Source organism: Lucilia sericata, unplaced genomic scaffold, assembly GCF_015586225.1.
Source record: "Lucilia sericata isolate MDLA Ls3-8-SP2 unplaced genomic scaffold, ASM1558622v1 Contig002464F_arrow, whole genome shotgun sequence".
Lineage (NCBI taxonomy): Eukaryota > Metazoa > Arthropoda > Insecta > Diptera > Calliphoridae > Lucilia > Lucilia sericata.
In genome coordinates this window covers 37,480-51,416 of record NW_023996246.1, presented here as the reverse complement: position 1 = coordinate 51,416, position 13,937 = coordinate 37,480, and the positions used below count along the sequence as shown (strand labels likewise).

Genomic DNA, 13,937 nt, shown 5'->3' with positions numbered 1-13,937 from the left:
AACATTTTCGTCAAATCCTCTGCCTGTATGGTATTTGCACCACCAACAATACCTCCACCACCTAAGCCCGATGACAGACTACCGCCACTATTGTTCAAAGACGATACAACCGCTGCGGAAGTATTGGTGTTATTACAATTTTGTAGAGCCGCCATAACGGCGGCATTGGTTGCTGCACTACTATTTCCCTGAACACCAGCGGTGCTCACTAATGCGGTATTTGTTGTTCGTTTCAATTCATCAATGGTGTTGGTGGTAATGGCACAACCATTTGATGGATTGTTTGAATCTGGCGGCGTGTGTATTTGTACACTGCCGCATTCATCGTTGGAGGATGTCTCGAACAATTGTCTAAATCATTGGGGAAGGATTTAAGCCCTCTACGGTAAAGAGATTGCCACCTATGCCACTCTTCGAGTTTACACGGCGACGTAGATGAAGTACCCATGCCAGACATCATTTCGGTTTTTATATCAAGTTCTTCAAAGAAATTTCCCGATGCAGAGGCACTAACACCTCCTCCCATCATACCACTGCCACCAATACCAGCACTCATCGAACTGTCATTATTTTGCAATCAATTTGATTGTTTCCCAATGACGCCGAATTGCCACCAGCTGCTATTCCCACCAAACCTGTACCCATATTGACGTTTGGATCAAGATTTCCCGAATTACAGGCCATTGCTGCCGTAGGATCTATAGATAGCAGTTGCGGTCCGTAAACTGAACGAGGCGAAGGCATTCGAGGTTTTGTGTGCGTATGACCTTCATAGAGCTTTTTTGTGCACATTACTCGGCATTGTTTTGAGATTTCGTTGGGTTTAAAACGTTTAACAGGATGATTGGCCCTAAAAGAAGTTAAATTTTCAATTAATTTAAAAAAAACAAGTGCCCATGTGTTCTTAAGAAACGAATTCGGATTATTTTTCGGATAATAGATATTTCCTGTATATGGAATCTTATTGAATTATGCACCCATCGTGTTAAATTTGGAATAATAGATCAGTTCTAGTTCAATTCTAGTTCAGTTATTGTTCAGTTCAGTTCTATTTCAGTTCTAGTTCAGTTCTAGTTCTCTGTTCAGTTCTAGTTCAGTTCTAGTTCAGTTCTAGTTCAGTTCTAGTTCAGTTCTAGTTCAGTTCTAGTTCAGTTCTAGTTCAGTTCTAGTTCAGTTCTAGTTCAGTTCTAGTTCAGTTCTGGTTCAGTTCTAGTTCAGTTCCAGTTCAGTTCTAGTTCAGTTCTAGTTCAGTTCTTGTTCAGTTCAGTTCTAGTTCAGTTCTAGTTCAGTTCTAGTTCAGTTCTAGTTCAGTTCTAATTCAGTCCTAGTTCAGTTCTAGTTCAGTTCTAGTTCTAGTTCAGTTCTAGTTCAGTTCTAGTTCTAGTTCAGTTCTAGTTCAGTTCTAGTTCTAGTTCAGTTCTAGTTCTAGTTCAGTTCTAGTTCTAGTTCAGTTCTAGTTCAGTTCTAGTTCAGTTCTAGTTCAGTTCTAGTTCAGTTCTAGTTCAGTTCTAGTTCAGTTCTAGTTCAGTTCTAGTTCAGTTCTAGTACAGTTCTAGTTCAGTTCTAGTTCAGTTCTAGTTCAGTTCTAGTTCAGTTCTAGTTCAGTTCTAGTTCAGTTCTAGTTCAGTTCTAGTTCAGTTCTAGTTCAGTTCTAGTTCAGTTCTAGTTCAGTTCTAGTTCAGTTCTAGTTCAGTTCTGGTTCAGTTCTAGTTCAGTTCCAGTTCAGTTCTAGTTCAGTTCTAGTTCAGTTCTTGTTCAGTTCAGTTCTAGTTCAGTTCTAGTTCAGTTCTAGTTCAGTTCTAGTTCAGTTCTAATTCAGTCCTAGTTCAGTTCTAGTTCAGTTCTAGTTCTAGTTCAGTTCTAGTTCAGTTCTAGTTCTAGTTCAGTTCTAGTTCAGTTCTAGTTCTAGTTCAGTTCTAGTTCTAGTTCAGTTCTAGTTCTAGTTCAGTTCTAGTTCAGTTCTAGTTCAGTTCTAGTTCAGTTCTAGTTCAGTTCTAGTTCAGTTCTAGTTCAGTTCTAGTTCAGTTCTAGTTCAGTTCTAGTTCAGTTCTAGTCAGTTCTAGTTCAGTTCTAGTTCAGTTCTAGTTCAGTTCTAGTTCAGTTCTAGTTCAGTTCTAGTTCAGTTCTAGTTCAGTTCTAGTTCAGTTCTAGTTCAGTTCTAGTTCAGTTCTAGTTCAGTTCTAGTTCAGTTCTAGTTCAGTTCTAGTTCAGTTCTAGTTCAGTTCTAGTTCAGTTCTAGTTCAGTTCTAGTTCAGTTCTAGTTCAGTTCTAGTTCAGTTCTAGTTCAGTTCTAGTTCAGTTCTAATTCAGTTCTAGTTCAGTTCTAGTTCAGTTCTAGTTCAGTTCTAGTTCAGTTCTAGTTCAGTTCTAGTTCAGTTCTAGTTCAGTTCTAGTTCAGTTCTAGTTCAGTTCTAGTTCAGTTCTAGTTCAGTTCTAGTTCAGTTCTAGTTCAGTTCTAGTTCAGTTCTAGTTCAGTTCTAGTTCAGTTCTAGTTCAGTTCTAGTTCAGTTCTAGTTCAGTTCTAGTTCAGTTCTAGTTCAGTTCTAGTTCAGTTCTAGTTCAGTTCTAGTTCAGTTCTAGTTCAGTTCTAGTTCAGTTCTAGTTCAGTTCTAGTTCAGTTCTAGTTCAGTTCTAGTTCAGTTCTAGTTCAGTTAGTTCTAGTTCAGTTCTAGTTCAGTTCTAGTTCAGTTCTAGTTCAGTTCTAGTTCAGTTCTAGTTCAGTTCTAGTTCAGTTCTAGTTCAGTTCTAGTTCAGTTCTAGTTCAGTTCTAGTTCAGTTCTAGTTCAGTTCTAGTTCAGTTCTAGTTCAGTTCTAGTTTTAGTTAAGTTCCAGTTCTATCACAATTCAAGTTAATCATAATTTCAATTAAACTGTTGATTTAATTTAAATACAAACTTATTTCTCTTCAATTGTATGTAAACTGTTTAATTTAAATCAATAACATTAATCTAAGAACCCAAGATGATATTAACTAAATGCTCCATAGAAAATATCCCTTTAAAAGTTCTATATACCTTTATTCAGTTCGAAAAAAATTAAAAACTTACCAAGCATCTTGTACACTAAAATCATAGAGTACATCTAACTTGAGGCAATCTTCATTAGCAACCGTATCAATATCTTTAACATTGATTTTTGGCGGTTTATATAAATTCAAAAAATTTTGCATTGCATTTGTGGCTGAAGACAGTGGGGGATTCATTTCTATTCACGTTATTATTGGGGTAAACCGAACTGTTCATGATGCAGTTGGGATTACTGATATTGTTGTTGTTGGCTGTAGACTCTAGTTTAATATCAATTGAATTGTTAATTGGGCAATTGCTGCTAGTTGTGTTTCCTGACATATGCATATTGGCATTGTTAAGGGTTGTAGTTAAAGATGCAGGTTGTAAATCAAATTTCTTAACAGATATGGAACCACACTGCTGCTGTTGTTGTTGTGTTGTTGCTGCTGTTGTTGTTGAGGAGTAGGTGTACAACGACCAACACTTGAGGGAGGAGGCACACTGCCGGGACCAATATTACCACCAACACCACCGCCAATAGTATTATGCATTCCTTCCACTGATGGAGGAGGCTCTACACTTGGAGTAGGATGAACGTAAGGTGACGCTGTTATACTTTTATTATCATGTTGATCTGTGGGAGTAGGAGCTGGAGTATTTTTATCCAATAAATGATCTATTGGTGTGGGGTTGTTGCAATTCGATACTGATGTGGGAGCACGTGGACTCATTGATAAAAGCTGTAAAGTGAAATAAATAATAAACATTTTTTTTATTATTAAATTATCTATTTCGTAGGAAAATGAAAAAAATAATATCTACACTTACTTGATCGGCTGGTGGTACTGATGTTGGCTGAGATAATGCTGAATTTGGATGGGGTGATGCAGCGGGTGTACCTGGTGAACCACTGATGGTATTGGCATACAATCAATTAATGAATTGCGGGAATAACTGATATACCACCTTGTAATGGTGTACCATGACCAGGTGTTTGCCCAGAAGACGGTGTTGTGATGAAGTCAATGACCTGTAAATTATATTAATTTATTTGTATTTTTTAATATTTAGTTTTCAATATTTGGAAAATATTTTATTTATTTTACCTTTATAAATTTTTCATAAATTTAGTTAAACATTTTTAATATTCTTACTAAATAATAATAATTAAAATGCTCTAACTACCAAAATGAACAATACTTTTTTTACAATTTACCGCATCCATTATAAAAATTAAAAAAAGCATACAAAAAGAAAATTACATAGATATCTATATAAAATAGATATAAATCATGCATTAGTGCCATAACCGTTTTAGTAAATTCTATAAAAAATGAACATTTTAAGCTTGTTTTAAGACCTTTACTTTTTTACAGTTTTCAATTATTATAATGTTTTATTTGATTTCTTTAAGCTGTTTTATTAATTTTATAAATAGATAATTTAATAATGTTCAATTTAAGAAATTTGTTGATTAAACTTGGCATCCTCAAGTCCAAGTTAGAAGAAATTTTTTGTGTTTAAGAAAAATTATAACCTATTTTATACAGTATTGTTCGAAACCAAACCTAGTTCTAGTAGTTATTATTTCCTTTCAATTGATAACTTTATAATGTTTACATTATCATTTTCATTTGTTAGTTAAGATCAAGTTCAGTTCTAGTTCAAGTTCTGTTCTAGTTCAGTTGTAGTTCAGTTGTAGTTCAGTTCTAGTTCAGTTGTAGTTCCCAAGGTTCTAGTTCAGTTTAGTTCAGTTCTAGTTACAGTTCTAGTTCAGTCTAGTTCAGTTCTAGTTCAGTTCTAGTTCAGTTCTAGTTCAGTTCTAGTTCAGTTCTAGTTCAGTTCTAGGTTTCAGTTCTAGTTCAGTTCTAGTTCAGTTCTCGGTTCAGTTCTAGTTCAGTTCTAGTTCAGTTCTAGTTCAGTTCTAGTTCAGTTCTAGTCAATTCTAGTTCAATTCTAGTTCAGTTCTAGTTCAGTTTAGTTCTAGTTCTAGTTCAGTTCTAGTTCAGTTCTAGTTCAGTTTCTAGGTTCAGTTGCTAGGTTTCAGTTCTAGTTCCAGTTCTAGTTCAGTTCTAGTGCAGTTCTAGTTCAGTCTAGTTCAGTAGTTCAGTCTAGTTCAGTTCTAGTCAGTTCTAGTTCAGTTCTAGTCAGTTCTAGTCAGTTCTAGTTCAGTTCTAGTTCAGTTCTAGTTGCAGTTCTCGTAGTTCAGTTCTATTTCGTTCTAGTTCAGTTCTAGTTCAGTTCTAGTTCAGTTCATAGTCAGTAGTTCGTTCTAGTTCAGTTTCTAGTTCAGTTCTAGTTCAGTTCTAGTTCAGTTGTCTAGTTCAGTTCTAGTTCAGTTCTAGTCGTAGTTCAGTTCTAGTTCAGTTCTAGTTGCAGTTCTAGTTCAGTGTCTAGTTCATGTAGGTTCTAGTTCAGTTCTAGTTCAGTTCTAGTTCAATTCTAGTTCAGTTCCTAGTTCAGTTCTAGTTCAGTTCTAGTTCGTTCTATTTCAGTTCTAGTTCAGTTCTAGTCATTCTAGTTCAGTTCTAGTTCCAGTTCTAGTTCAGTTCTAGTTCAGTTCTAGTTCAGTTCTAGTTCAGTTCTAGTTCAGTTCTATTTCAGTTCTAGTTCAGTTCTAGTTCAGTTCTAGTTCAGTTCTAGTTCAGTTCTAGTTCAGTTCTAGTTCAGTTCTAGTTCAGTTCTAGTTCAGTTCTAGTTCAGTTCTAGTTCAGTTCTAGTTCAGTTCTAGTTCAGTTCTAGTTCAGTTCTAGTTCAGTTCTAGTTCAGTTCTAGTTCAGTTCTAGTTCAATTCTAGTTCAATTCTAGTTCAGTTCTAGTTCAGTTCTAGTTCAGTTCTAGTTCAGTTCTAGTTCAGTTCTAGTTCAGTTCTAGTTCAGTTCTAGTTCAGTTCTAGTTCAGTTCTAGTTCAGTTCTAGTTCAGTTCTAGTTCAGTTCTAGTTCAGTTCTAGTTCAGTTCTAGTTCAGTTCTAGTTCAGTTCTAGTTCAGTTCTAGTTCAGTTCTAGTTCAGTTCTAGTTCAGTTCTAGTTCAGTTCTAGTTCAGTTCTAGTTCAGTTCTAGTTCAGTTCTAGTTCAGTTCTAGTTCAGTTCTAGTTCAGTTCTAGTTCAGTACTAGTTCAGTTCTAGTTCAGTTCTAGTTCAGTTCTAGTTCAGTTCTAGTTCAGTTCTAGTTCAGTTCTAGTTCAGTTCTAGTTCAGTTCTAGTTCAGTTCTAGTTCAGTACTGAACTATAGTTCAGTTCTAGTTCAGTTATATAGGTTTCACAATGGACTTCATACTGTTAAAGAATATGTAATTTGGTAAATTATGAACAGGATAGAATTCGTCTCTCCAATTCATATTCACATTTAGTTTCAATAATCTATGAATTCTGTAGTTTCCTATTTTATTTAATTCTTCAAAATTACCAAATTTTTAAAAATTGTTTATAATATTGCTAAAAAGTATTTAAACTTAACTGAGCCAAAAAAGCATGCAAACAATACTATGTTCCTTTAATGCAATTTGTTAACCATATACCGTTAAATATTTAAAATAAATATAAATGTACAATATAGGAAAGCCTTAAAAGCTTAAAATCAAAGTTAAAATTTAACAAATGTTTATAAAACATTTAATAAATTAAAATTTGATTCTTATAAAGCTAATTTAATATTAAATATAAATATTTTTGCTTAACAGCCCAAAGAATTTATGATTATTTGTCATTCTAGTACTTTTTTACATTTATAAACTATACACTAAGAAACTTCCAATCCCATACCATGAAAAACTAAGAGCAAATACCAATATTCCATCTAATATTGAGAGAAAGATGTTTATACAATAGAAAAAGTAAAGAAGAATCTGAATAATCTACAATTTTTTTTTTATATGTAAACGATTCAACGATCAATAATGTTTAGCTTTTTGGTGTAGTGGTGGTGAGATTATTATAATGTTTTATACTAGTTTTTATTTGCTGTTTGGCGATAACTGGCGATATTTTGTTGTGAATATAATTTGTTGTAATGACTTTTTTGTGGTGGAATTATACACATGTTGTTGATGTTTTCAAGACCCATTAACTCAGTTTAGTAAATAAATTTAAATTTACATGATTGCAGCAACCATTTTACATTTTATAAATTATACAATCAAAGGTGAAATTAGTTGAACTGAAAAATGTATTTAAGGAGAGCGGGGGTTTGTTTTAATATACAATATGGTGAAAAAAGTACACAGCGAATTGATTGATTGAATGATATTTCAATTGACTGACTGATGCGACTGATTTGATTTGATCAGAACACATGTCGAGAAATATCTATATAGTAGAGAAGTTTAAATAAGACAACACAAACCTTTGTTTTGGTATAGTGTCTGAAGAGCAAGAAGAACTTTGATAAAATGATGCTGTATAACAAGCGGCAGGATTATTGGATTTATTTGAAGAAATGGTCGTGCTGTTGGTGGTTGCAGTAGTATTATTACTGGTAGTGAATTGAGAGGAGAAAGAATTCTTAGAATTTGTACTACTATTATTATTATTATTTTGGCTGGTGCTTGTTGTTATTATAGATGTATTTGAAAAGCGAATAGAAGTGCTGCATTGTTGCTGTTGTGACCCGTCAATATTGTCTACAACATCGCAGCTATCATGAACAGTAATATCCAAATGTCGTTTATGAAATGGTATTCTTTGTATACGTAATGAGTTGGTTTTCATGTTATCGCCCTGCTGTTGTTGGCTTAAGGGTGTAGAAGGTCTTGTATGATGACTAACGGCTCCTGCAGAATTACTACCACTGAATTGGTGTTGTTGTTGTGTATGATTGAGATGCAGAGTAGACGAACCAAATGTATGAGTTTTATTTAAAGCCATTGCCATGGAACTACTGCCTAAACGCATAGCTACCGCCGCTGCCATAGAAGACGTTGAAGAAGGACTCAAACACGACAAGCCAACGCTAGTTGTTGGTGTGACACCCATATTACCACTTGCGGCAATGTTTACCGATGTTGAGGAGGACGCAGTAACTGCTGTTGTTAATGTTGATTTTGAGCTAAATTGAAAACTAAAAATTGTTTTGTATTTGTTTTCATTGTTTTGTTGTTGATTTTTTTTTTTTAACACCAAAGAATTTAATATACATTTTATTTCTTGTTTCTATTACATAATTTTATAAAAATTATTTTTTGGTTTAAGTATTTTAACACAACTTAAAAAAAAAAAACATATGGTGAGTTAAATAATTTAGCATCTAAAGCATTTAGAGCATTTTAATTTATATGACAACTGTTCGGTTTTTAAGTATTTAAACTACTGAATAAAATTTTAACAAAAAGACAACTGTGACATGCATTTAGAATTTTAACTAAAAACAAACATAGAATCAGCTTTATTTGAACTTGTTTGTATGTTTTTGCATGCCTTAAACAAAAATGTGAATAAGTGTATTCATATTATCAATTAAATTAACACTGAAGGAAAGCTACAGATTTGCAAAAAAAAAATAGACGAAAAAATAGATATTGAGACTTAAATATTTGGGTGAAAATAAACTTAACCACATATGGTTATTACAATACTTTTTTTCATTTACACCTCCCAGCATACTTCATTGCTTTAGGAAAACTATGAACGGAATTTTAAAAATAGGAACATACTGGTTTCTATTATCTACTTCAAAACTTTTAATATTGTACTTAAGTTCTAGTTCAATTCTAGTTCAGTTCTAGTTCAGTTCTAGTTCAGTTCTAGTTCAGTTCTAGTTCTGTTCTAGTTCTGTTCTAGTTCAGTTCTAGTTCAGTTCTAGTTCAGTTCTAGTTCAGTTCTAGTTCAGTTCTAGTTCAGTTTACTTCAGTTCTAGTTCAGTTCTAGTTCAGTTCTAGTTCAGTTCTAGTTCAGTTCTAGTTCAGTTCTAGTTCAGTTCTAGTTCAGTTCTAGTTCAGTTCTAGTTCAGTTCTAGTTCAGTTCTAGTTCAGTTCTAGTTCAGTTCTAGTTCAGTTCTAGTTCAGTTCTAGTTCAGTTCTAGTTCAGTTCTAGTTCAGTTCTAGTTCAGTTCTAGTTCAGTTCTAGTTCAGTTCTAGTTCAGTTCTAGTTCAGTTCTAGTTCAGTTCTAGTTCAGTTCTAGTTCAGTTCTAGTTCAGTTCTAGTTCAGTTCTAGTTCAGTTCTAGTTCAGTTCTAGTTCAGTTCTAGTAGTCTAGTTCAGTTCTAGTTCAGTTCTAGTTCAGTTCTAGTAGTCAGTTCTAGTTCAGTTCTAGTTCAGTTCTAGTTCAGTTCTAGTTCAGTTCTAGTTCAGTTCTAGTTCAGTTCTAGTTCAGTTCTAGTTCAGTTCTAGTTCAGTTCTAGTTCAGTTCAGTTCTAGTTCAGTTCTAGTTCAGTTCTAGTTCAGTTCTAATTCAGTTCAAATTCAGTTCTAATTCAGTTCGAATTCAGTTCTAATTCAGTTCTATTTCATTTCTAATTCAGTTCTAATTCAGTTCTAGTTCAGTTCAGTTCTAGTTCAGTTCTAGTTCAGTTCTAGTTCAGTTCTAGTTCAGTTCTAGTTCAGTTCTAGTTCAGTTCTAGTTCAGTTCTAGTTCAGTTCTAGTTCAGTTCTAGTTCAGTTCTAGTTCAGTTCTAGTTCAGTTCTAGTCAGTTCTAGTTCAGTTCTAGTTCAGTTCTAGTTCAGTTCTAGTTCAGTTCTAGTTCAGTTCTAGTTCAGTTCTAGTTCAGTTCTAGTTCAGTTCTAGTTCAGTTCTAGTTCAGTTCTAGTTCAGTTCTAGTTCAGTTCTAGTTCAGTTCTAGTTCAGTTCTAGTTCAGTTCTAGTTCAGTTCTAGTTCAGTTCTAGTTCAGTTCTAGTTCAGTTCTAGTTCAGTTCTAGTTCAGTTCTAGTTCAGTTCTAGTTCAGTTCTAGTTCAGTTCTAGTTCAGTTCTAGTTCAGTTCTAGTTCAGTTCTAATTCAGTTCTAATTCAGTTCTAATTCAGTTCTAATTCAGTTCTAATTCAGTTCTAATTCAGTTCTAATTCAGTTCAGTTGAAGTTCAGGTCTACTTTAGTTCCAGTTCAGTTAAGAGTTAATTTATAGTTCAGTTATTGTAGACTGTAGACTAGACTACTGCCTACTTTTCAATTGAAGTTCAGTTCTACTTCAGTTCCTGTTCAGTTAGAATTCATTTATAGTTCAGTTATTGTAGGCTAAAATCTAATTATTAGAAAACATTCAAATTTGAACAAAAAGTGTCTCAAGTATTAATGTTTCGACTAAACACAACTTCTATTGCAGAAATCTTTAAACAAAAACGTCTTTACAGATATTTTTTTTTTAATTAAAAAGGAAATAAAAAGTAAATTATTAAAAACAATGAAATTTTACTTACTTTGTGCATATACATGGAGCTTTTTGTGTAGGATCCACAAAACCCCATATCTGTTGATGTTGTTGCTTTTGAGATAAAGTTGTAGTATTTGGTTTAATGTCAACACTATTTGAAACATTATCCGTTTGATCCATTCCTTCGCTTGACGTAGCATTATCATTATTATTACTATTAATGCCCGAAGATGACATTGACGTCGTAGTTGTTGCGGCTGATGTTGTTGACGTATTGGAGGAAGTTGTGTTAGAGGTGGATGAGTTGTTGGTGTTAGCGGATAATGAAGTTGAAGAGGAGGAGGTGGACAGAATTGTGCCATTTAAACTATGTTGGACATGCAAAACATTTGTGACGCAATCTTGCCAAGCTCTTTCAGGCATTTCACATGCTGCCTGTGGCGGGGCATGAATATTTGTCGTATTGCAGGTGAAATTACGTGTTTGTGTATCATAATACGGTTGAACTTTACTGCGATCTATTTTTAAACGTTCAACCATATGAGCTAAAGATGACTTTGTTCCATTTATGGTTGGTAGTTTATTATTGGAAAAATTTTCCATTAGAGGTTTTCTAGAGTCATTGTAATTGTGGTTATTGTGGGTGCTAACACCACCACCAGACGTTGTTTGATTAGCTGATGAAAGTGCTGCCAAAGCAGCAGCTTCCGCTGATGAAGACGTTCCGAGAGGACACTTCTGAGAGGCAGCTGCTTCCATTTCTTCCATATCATCCAAATCAGTGACTAGTACATAAATTGACGGATGATACATTTTATGACCGCCTAAATTGAAAACAAAATTATATTTTATTAAATTGATTTTAAGAAAAAAAGATTAAAAATTAAAAGAACATACCAGCTATAACTTCTACAACTGGTGGCACATCACTGTTCTCTTTATTGCACAATGGGAAAAATGAAGCCCAGTCATCAAGTATTTTCTCAGCCATTGGATCATTTGTTTTATAACTGTTGCCCGTTAGAGTGGCTGCCATACCAAATGGTGCCAATATTACTTTACGAGGTTTTGGATTAACGCTATTGCTGTTGTTGTTATTGTTGCTGCTGCTATTGTTGTTACTATTATTGTTGCTGGTATTATTATTATTATTGTTATTATTAGATGATGCATTTTCATTTTTAATACCCTCGGCTGCATGAGCAGCTGCAGCATTGGGTGAATTTGGTGATGTTTGTTGTTCAGGTGAATTTGCATTTGAGGCCGCGGCTGCAAATGCAGCGGCAGCTTCAGTTAAATGTTCTTTGGTTAATGGACGCACTGCTGGATGTTCTCTCAAATCAATAGATGCACATACAGTATCTCCATGTACAAAGAATGTAAATGAGAATGATAAATGTTGAGAGCTGCAAAAAGTAATAAAACAAATAGAAAATAAATTTAAAATTGTTATTTTTTAATTTTTTATACATAAATTAATAAATTTACATACAAATAAGTATTGTTTCAAGCAAACGATGAATAAATTTAAAACTTCATAATTTACTCACAGAGACCTTGTTGTTTAATCTAGGATTTATTATTTAAACTCAGTTTATTTATATTTTAATAATTGAGTTGATTTTCAAATAAAAATCCATTTATTTCAATTATAAAACTAATGAATTCTTTCTTTTCTTTTTAGTTGAACAGAATTTGTTACAAGTTGAACGATGAATAAATTTATAACTTCACAATATATTCACAGAGAACCTGTTGTTTAATCTAGGATTTATTATTTAAACTCAGATTATTTATATTTTAATAATTGAGTTGATTCACACACATAAAATCCACTTTTGGAAATTATAAAACTAACTGATTGAAACTGTTACAAGTTGAACGATGAATAAATTTATAACTTCACAATTTATTCACAGAGAACTTGTAGTTTAATCTAGGATTAATTATTTATACTCAGTTAATTTAATAAACTTTTATAACTGAATTGATTTGAATTGATGAAGATCATAATCCTATAATTTGTAGATTAGGCTCTCAACTTAAGTCAAGGCTGGACTATAGACTGGACAATAGACTAAATTACAATAAAGTCATGGTCAAATTTATGTCATTTTTTAATCCTTTCACAAACTTAGATAGACATTCTATTCAAATTCTCTTATTTTCTATTAAATAACTACTAACCTTCTTCCAAATATTCGTTCATTTGAAGTACAGGGTTGAACAAACCATTTGCCAAAACGTACAATATCTTTTGTAAGCACAAATCTGTAAGAATATTGAAATCATATTTTTGAAATAGATATTTTCAATTATAGGTATTTTGTTTTTTTGCATATTGTACCTTTCGATAAGATTATGAAGTGCCTTAAAAAGTAATGAACGACATTCATAAGTTAGACCACGTTCCCATGTGCCATTCCACATCATTTGATTGCCTGAAAAAATAGAAAATAATGGTTTGTTAAAGAAACTGTAATGATGTTTATATATAATTACATAGGTATGTTATTTATAAATTTATTGCCCAGATGTATGTGCATTGTACATACAAACTTCAAAATTCAGATGGCCAGTTGTACATACTTTTACATTTAGGGCCAATCTTTAGGTGAAAGATTAGCGATTAAATGTTTTTGAGTACTCAATTAGTTAATTTTGTTTGCAAGTTTAAGCGCCCAATGGAGGTGCACGAAATGCAAAAGTGTAAACAGCTGATGCAAAAAAATTAATAAAATTTTTATAAATATAAACATTAAAATCTTCTATTTATTGATTAGTATAAATTATGGACACTTCAAAATACATTTTTTTGTTTTTAATTTAAGTTTTCATTAATTTTCATATTAAATTTACAATTGTCTTCTTCTTTTTTATAAAATATGCATTGTTTTGATAACAAACAGTGAAGTTTTCTGTTGTTTTGTATGGCAACACTGCGAAGTTTAATCTTGTACTCAAAAACATCACAGGGGATTAACATAAGATTAAATTTATTTTTAGATTAACTAATCTGATTATTAATTGGCATTTGATTACCATCTCAAAAACCCGCTCTTAAAGTTGAACTCAAAATTTCATTAAAGTATACCTATTCATAAAGTGACTATTAATACCTACACTTTGTAAGTAATAAACATCTTTTTCTTCTTTGGAATTTCTGTGCTATGACGTGGTGTATTTTCCAAATTAAAAAAAAAAAATATTTTACAAAAATTCCTTAAATCATCTGAGTTATAAACAATCACAAAATACGAATCATGAAATGAAGATAACTATAAAAAGACACTATTTTTTCTCTCACACTCTCTTAAAAACAAATTAATAAATAAATTAATGACGTTAATTGTTAATGTGGGATAAAATTGTGTACTGTTTACACTTAAAAACAACAACAATGAAAAACAAGCGTAAAAATAATGACGTTATAATAAATCAGCAAACATAAAAATAAACTCAAAATTATAATAATAACATTTATTTGCATGTACATACGTATTTTATTTATTCTTTTTAATTTGTTACTGTATTTGAATTCTACCGATTAAATATAAGAGAAAGAGCGACAGAGGGAGAAGTGAAACGTTGTTATTATTTTTGTAAACACTCAAAAACAAAAACAAGTT

General features: G+C 32.5%; 2 protein-coding genes and 1 pseudogene across 7 annotated transcripts in view; all 3 read right to left on the bottom strand.

The window, feature by feature from the left end:
- Nucleotides 1-5: 5 nt before the first annotated feature.
- LOC119613964 (mediator of RNA polymerase II transcription subunit 13-like) lies at nt 6-3,054 on the bottom strand (the record flags this gene model as incomplete). The annotated part of the gene is given in 5 exon segments (XM_037970043.1): nt 6-363; nt 365-435; nt 562-850; nt 2,896-2,920; nt 3,048-3,054. Coding segments are annotated over 5 exon segments (750 nt in total), but the record flags the coding sequence as incomplete, so codon positions are not given.
- Nucleotides 413-7,302, bottom strand: LOC119613963 (annotated as a pseudogene).
- The window catches only part of LOC119613961 (mediator of RNA polymerase II transcription subunit 13-like), a 35,769-nt gene continuing 29,131 nt past the window's right edge, over nt 7,300-13,937 (bottom strand). For 5 of the 6 annotated variants that reach the window (XM_037970035.1, XM_037970037.1, XM_037970039.1 and 2 more), the window contains exons 4-8: nt 12,656-12,749; nt 12,496-12,579; nt 11,206-11,714; nt 10,355-11,132; nt 7,300-8,065 (exon numbers count right to left, since the gene is read on the bottom strand). In XM_037970035.1, coding sequence (XP_037825963.1) covers nt 7,315-8,065; nt 10,355-11,132; nt 11,206-11,714; nt 12,496-12,579; nt 12,656-12,749 — 2,216 coding nt within the window. In that variant the 3' untranslated portion in view covers nt 7,300-7,314. The remainder of the gene's footprint in view (nt 8,066-10,354; nt 11,133-11,205; nt 11,715-12,495; nt 12,580-12,655; nt 12,750-13,937) is intronic. The other variant, XM_037970041.1, reaches the window with a different exon arrangement.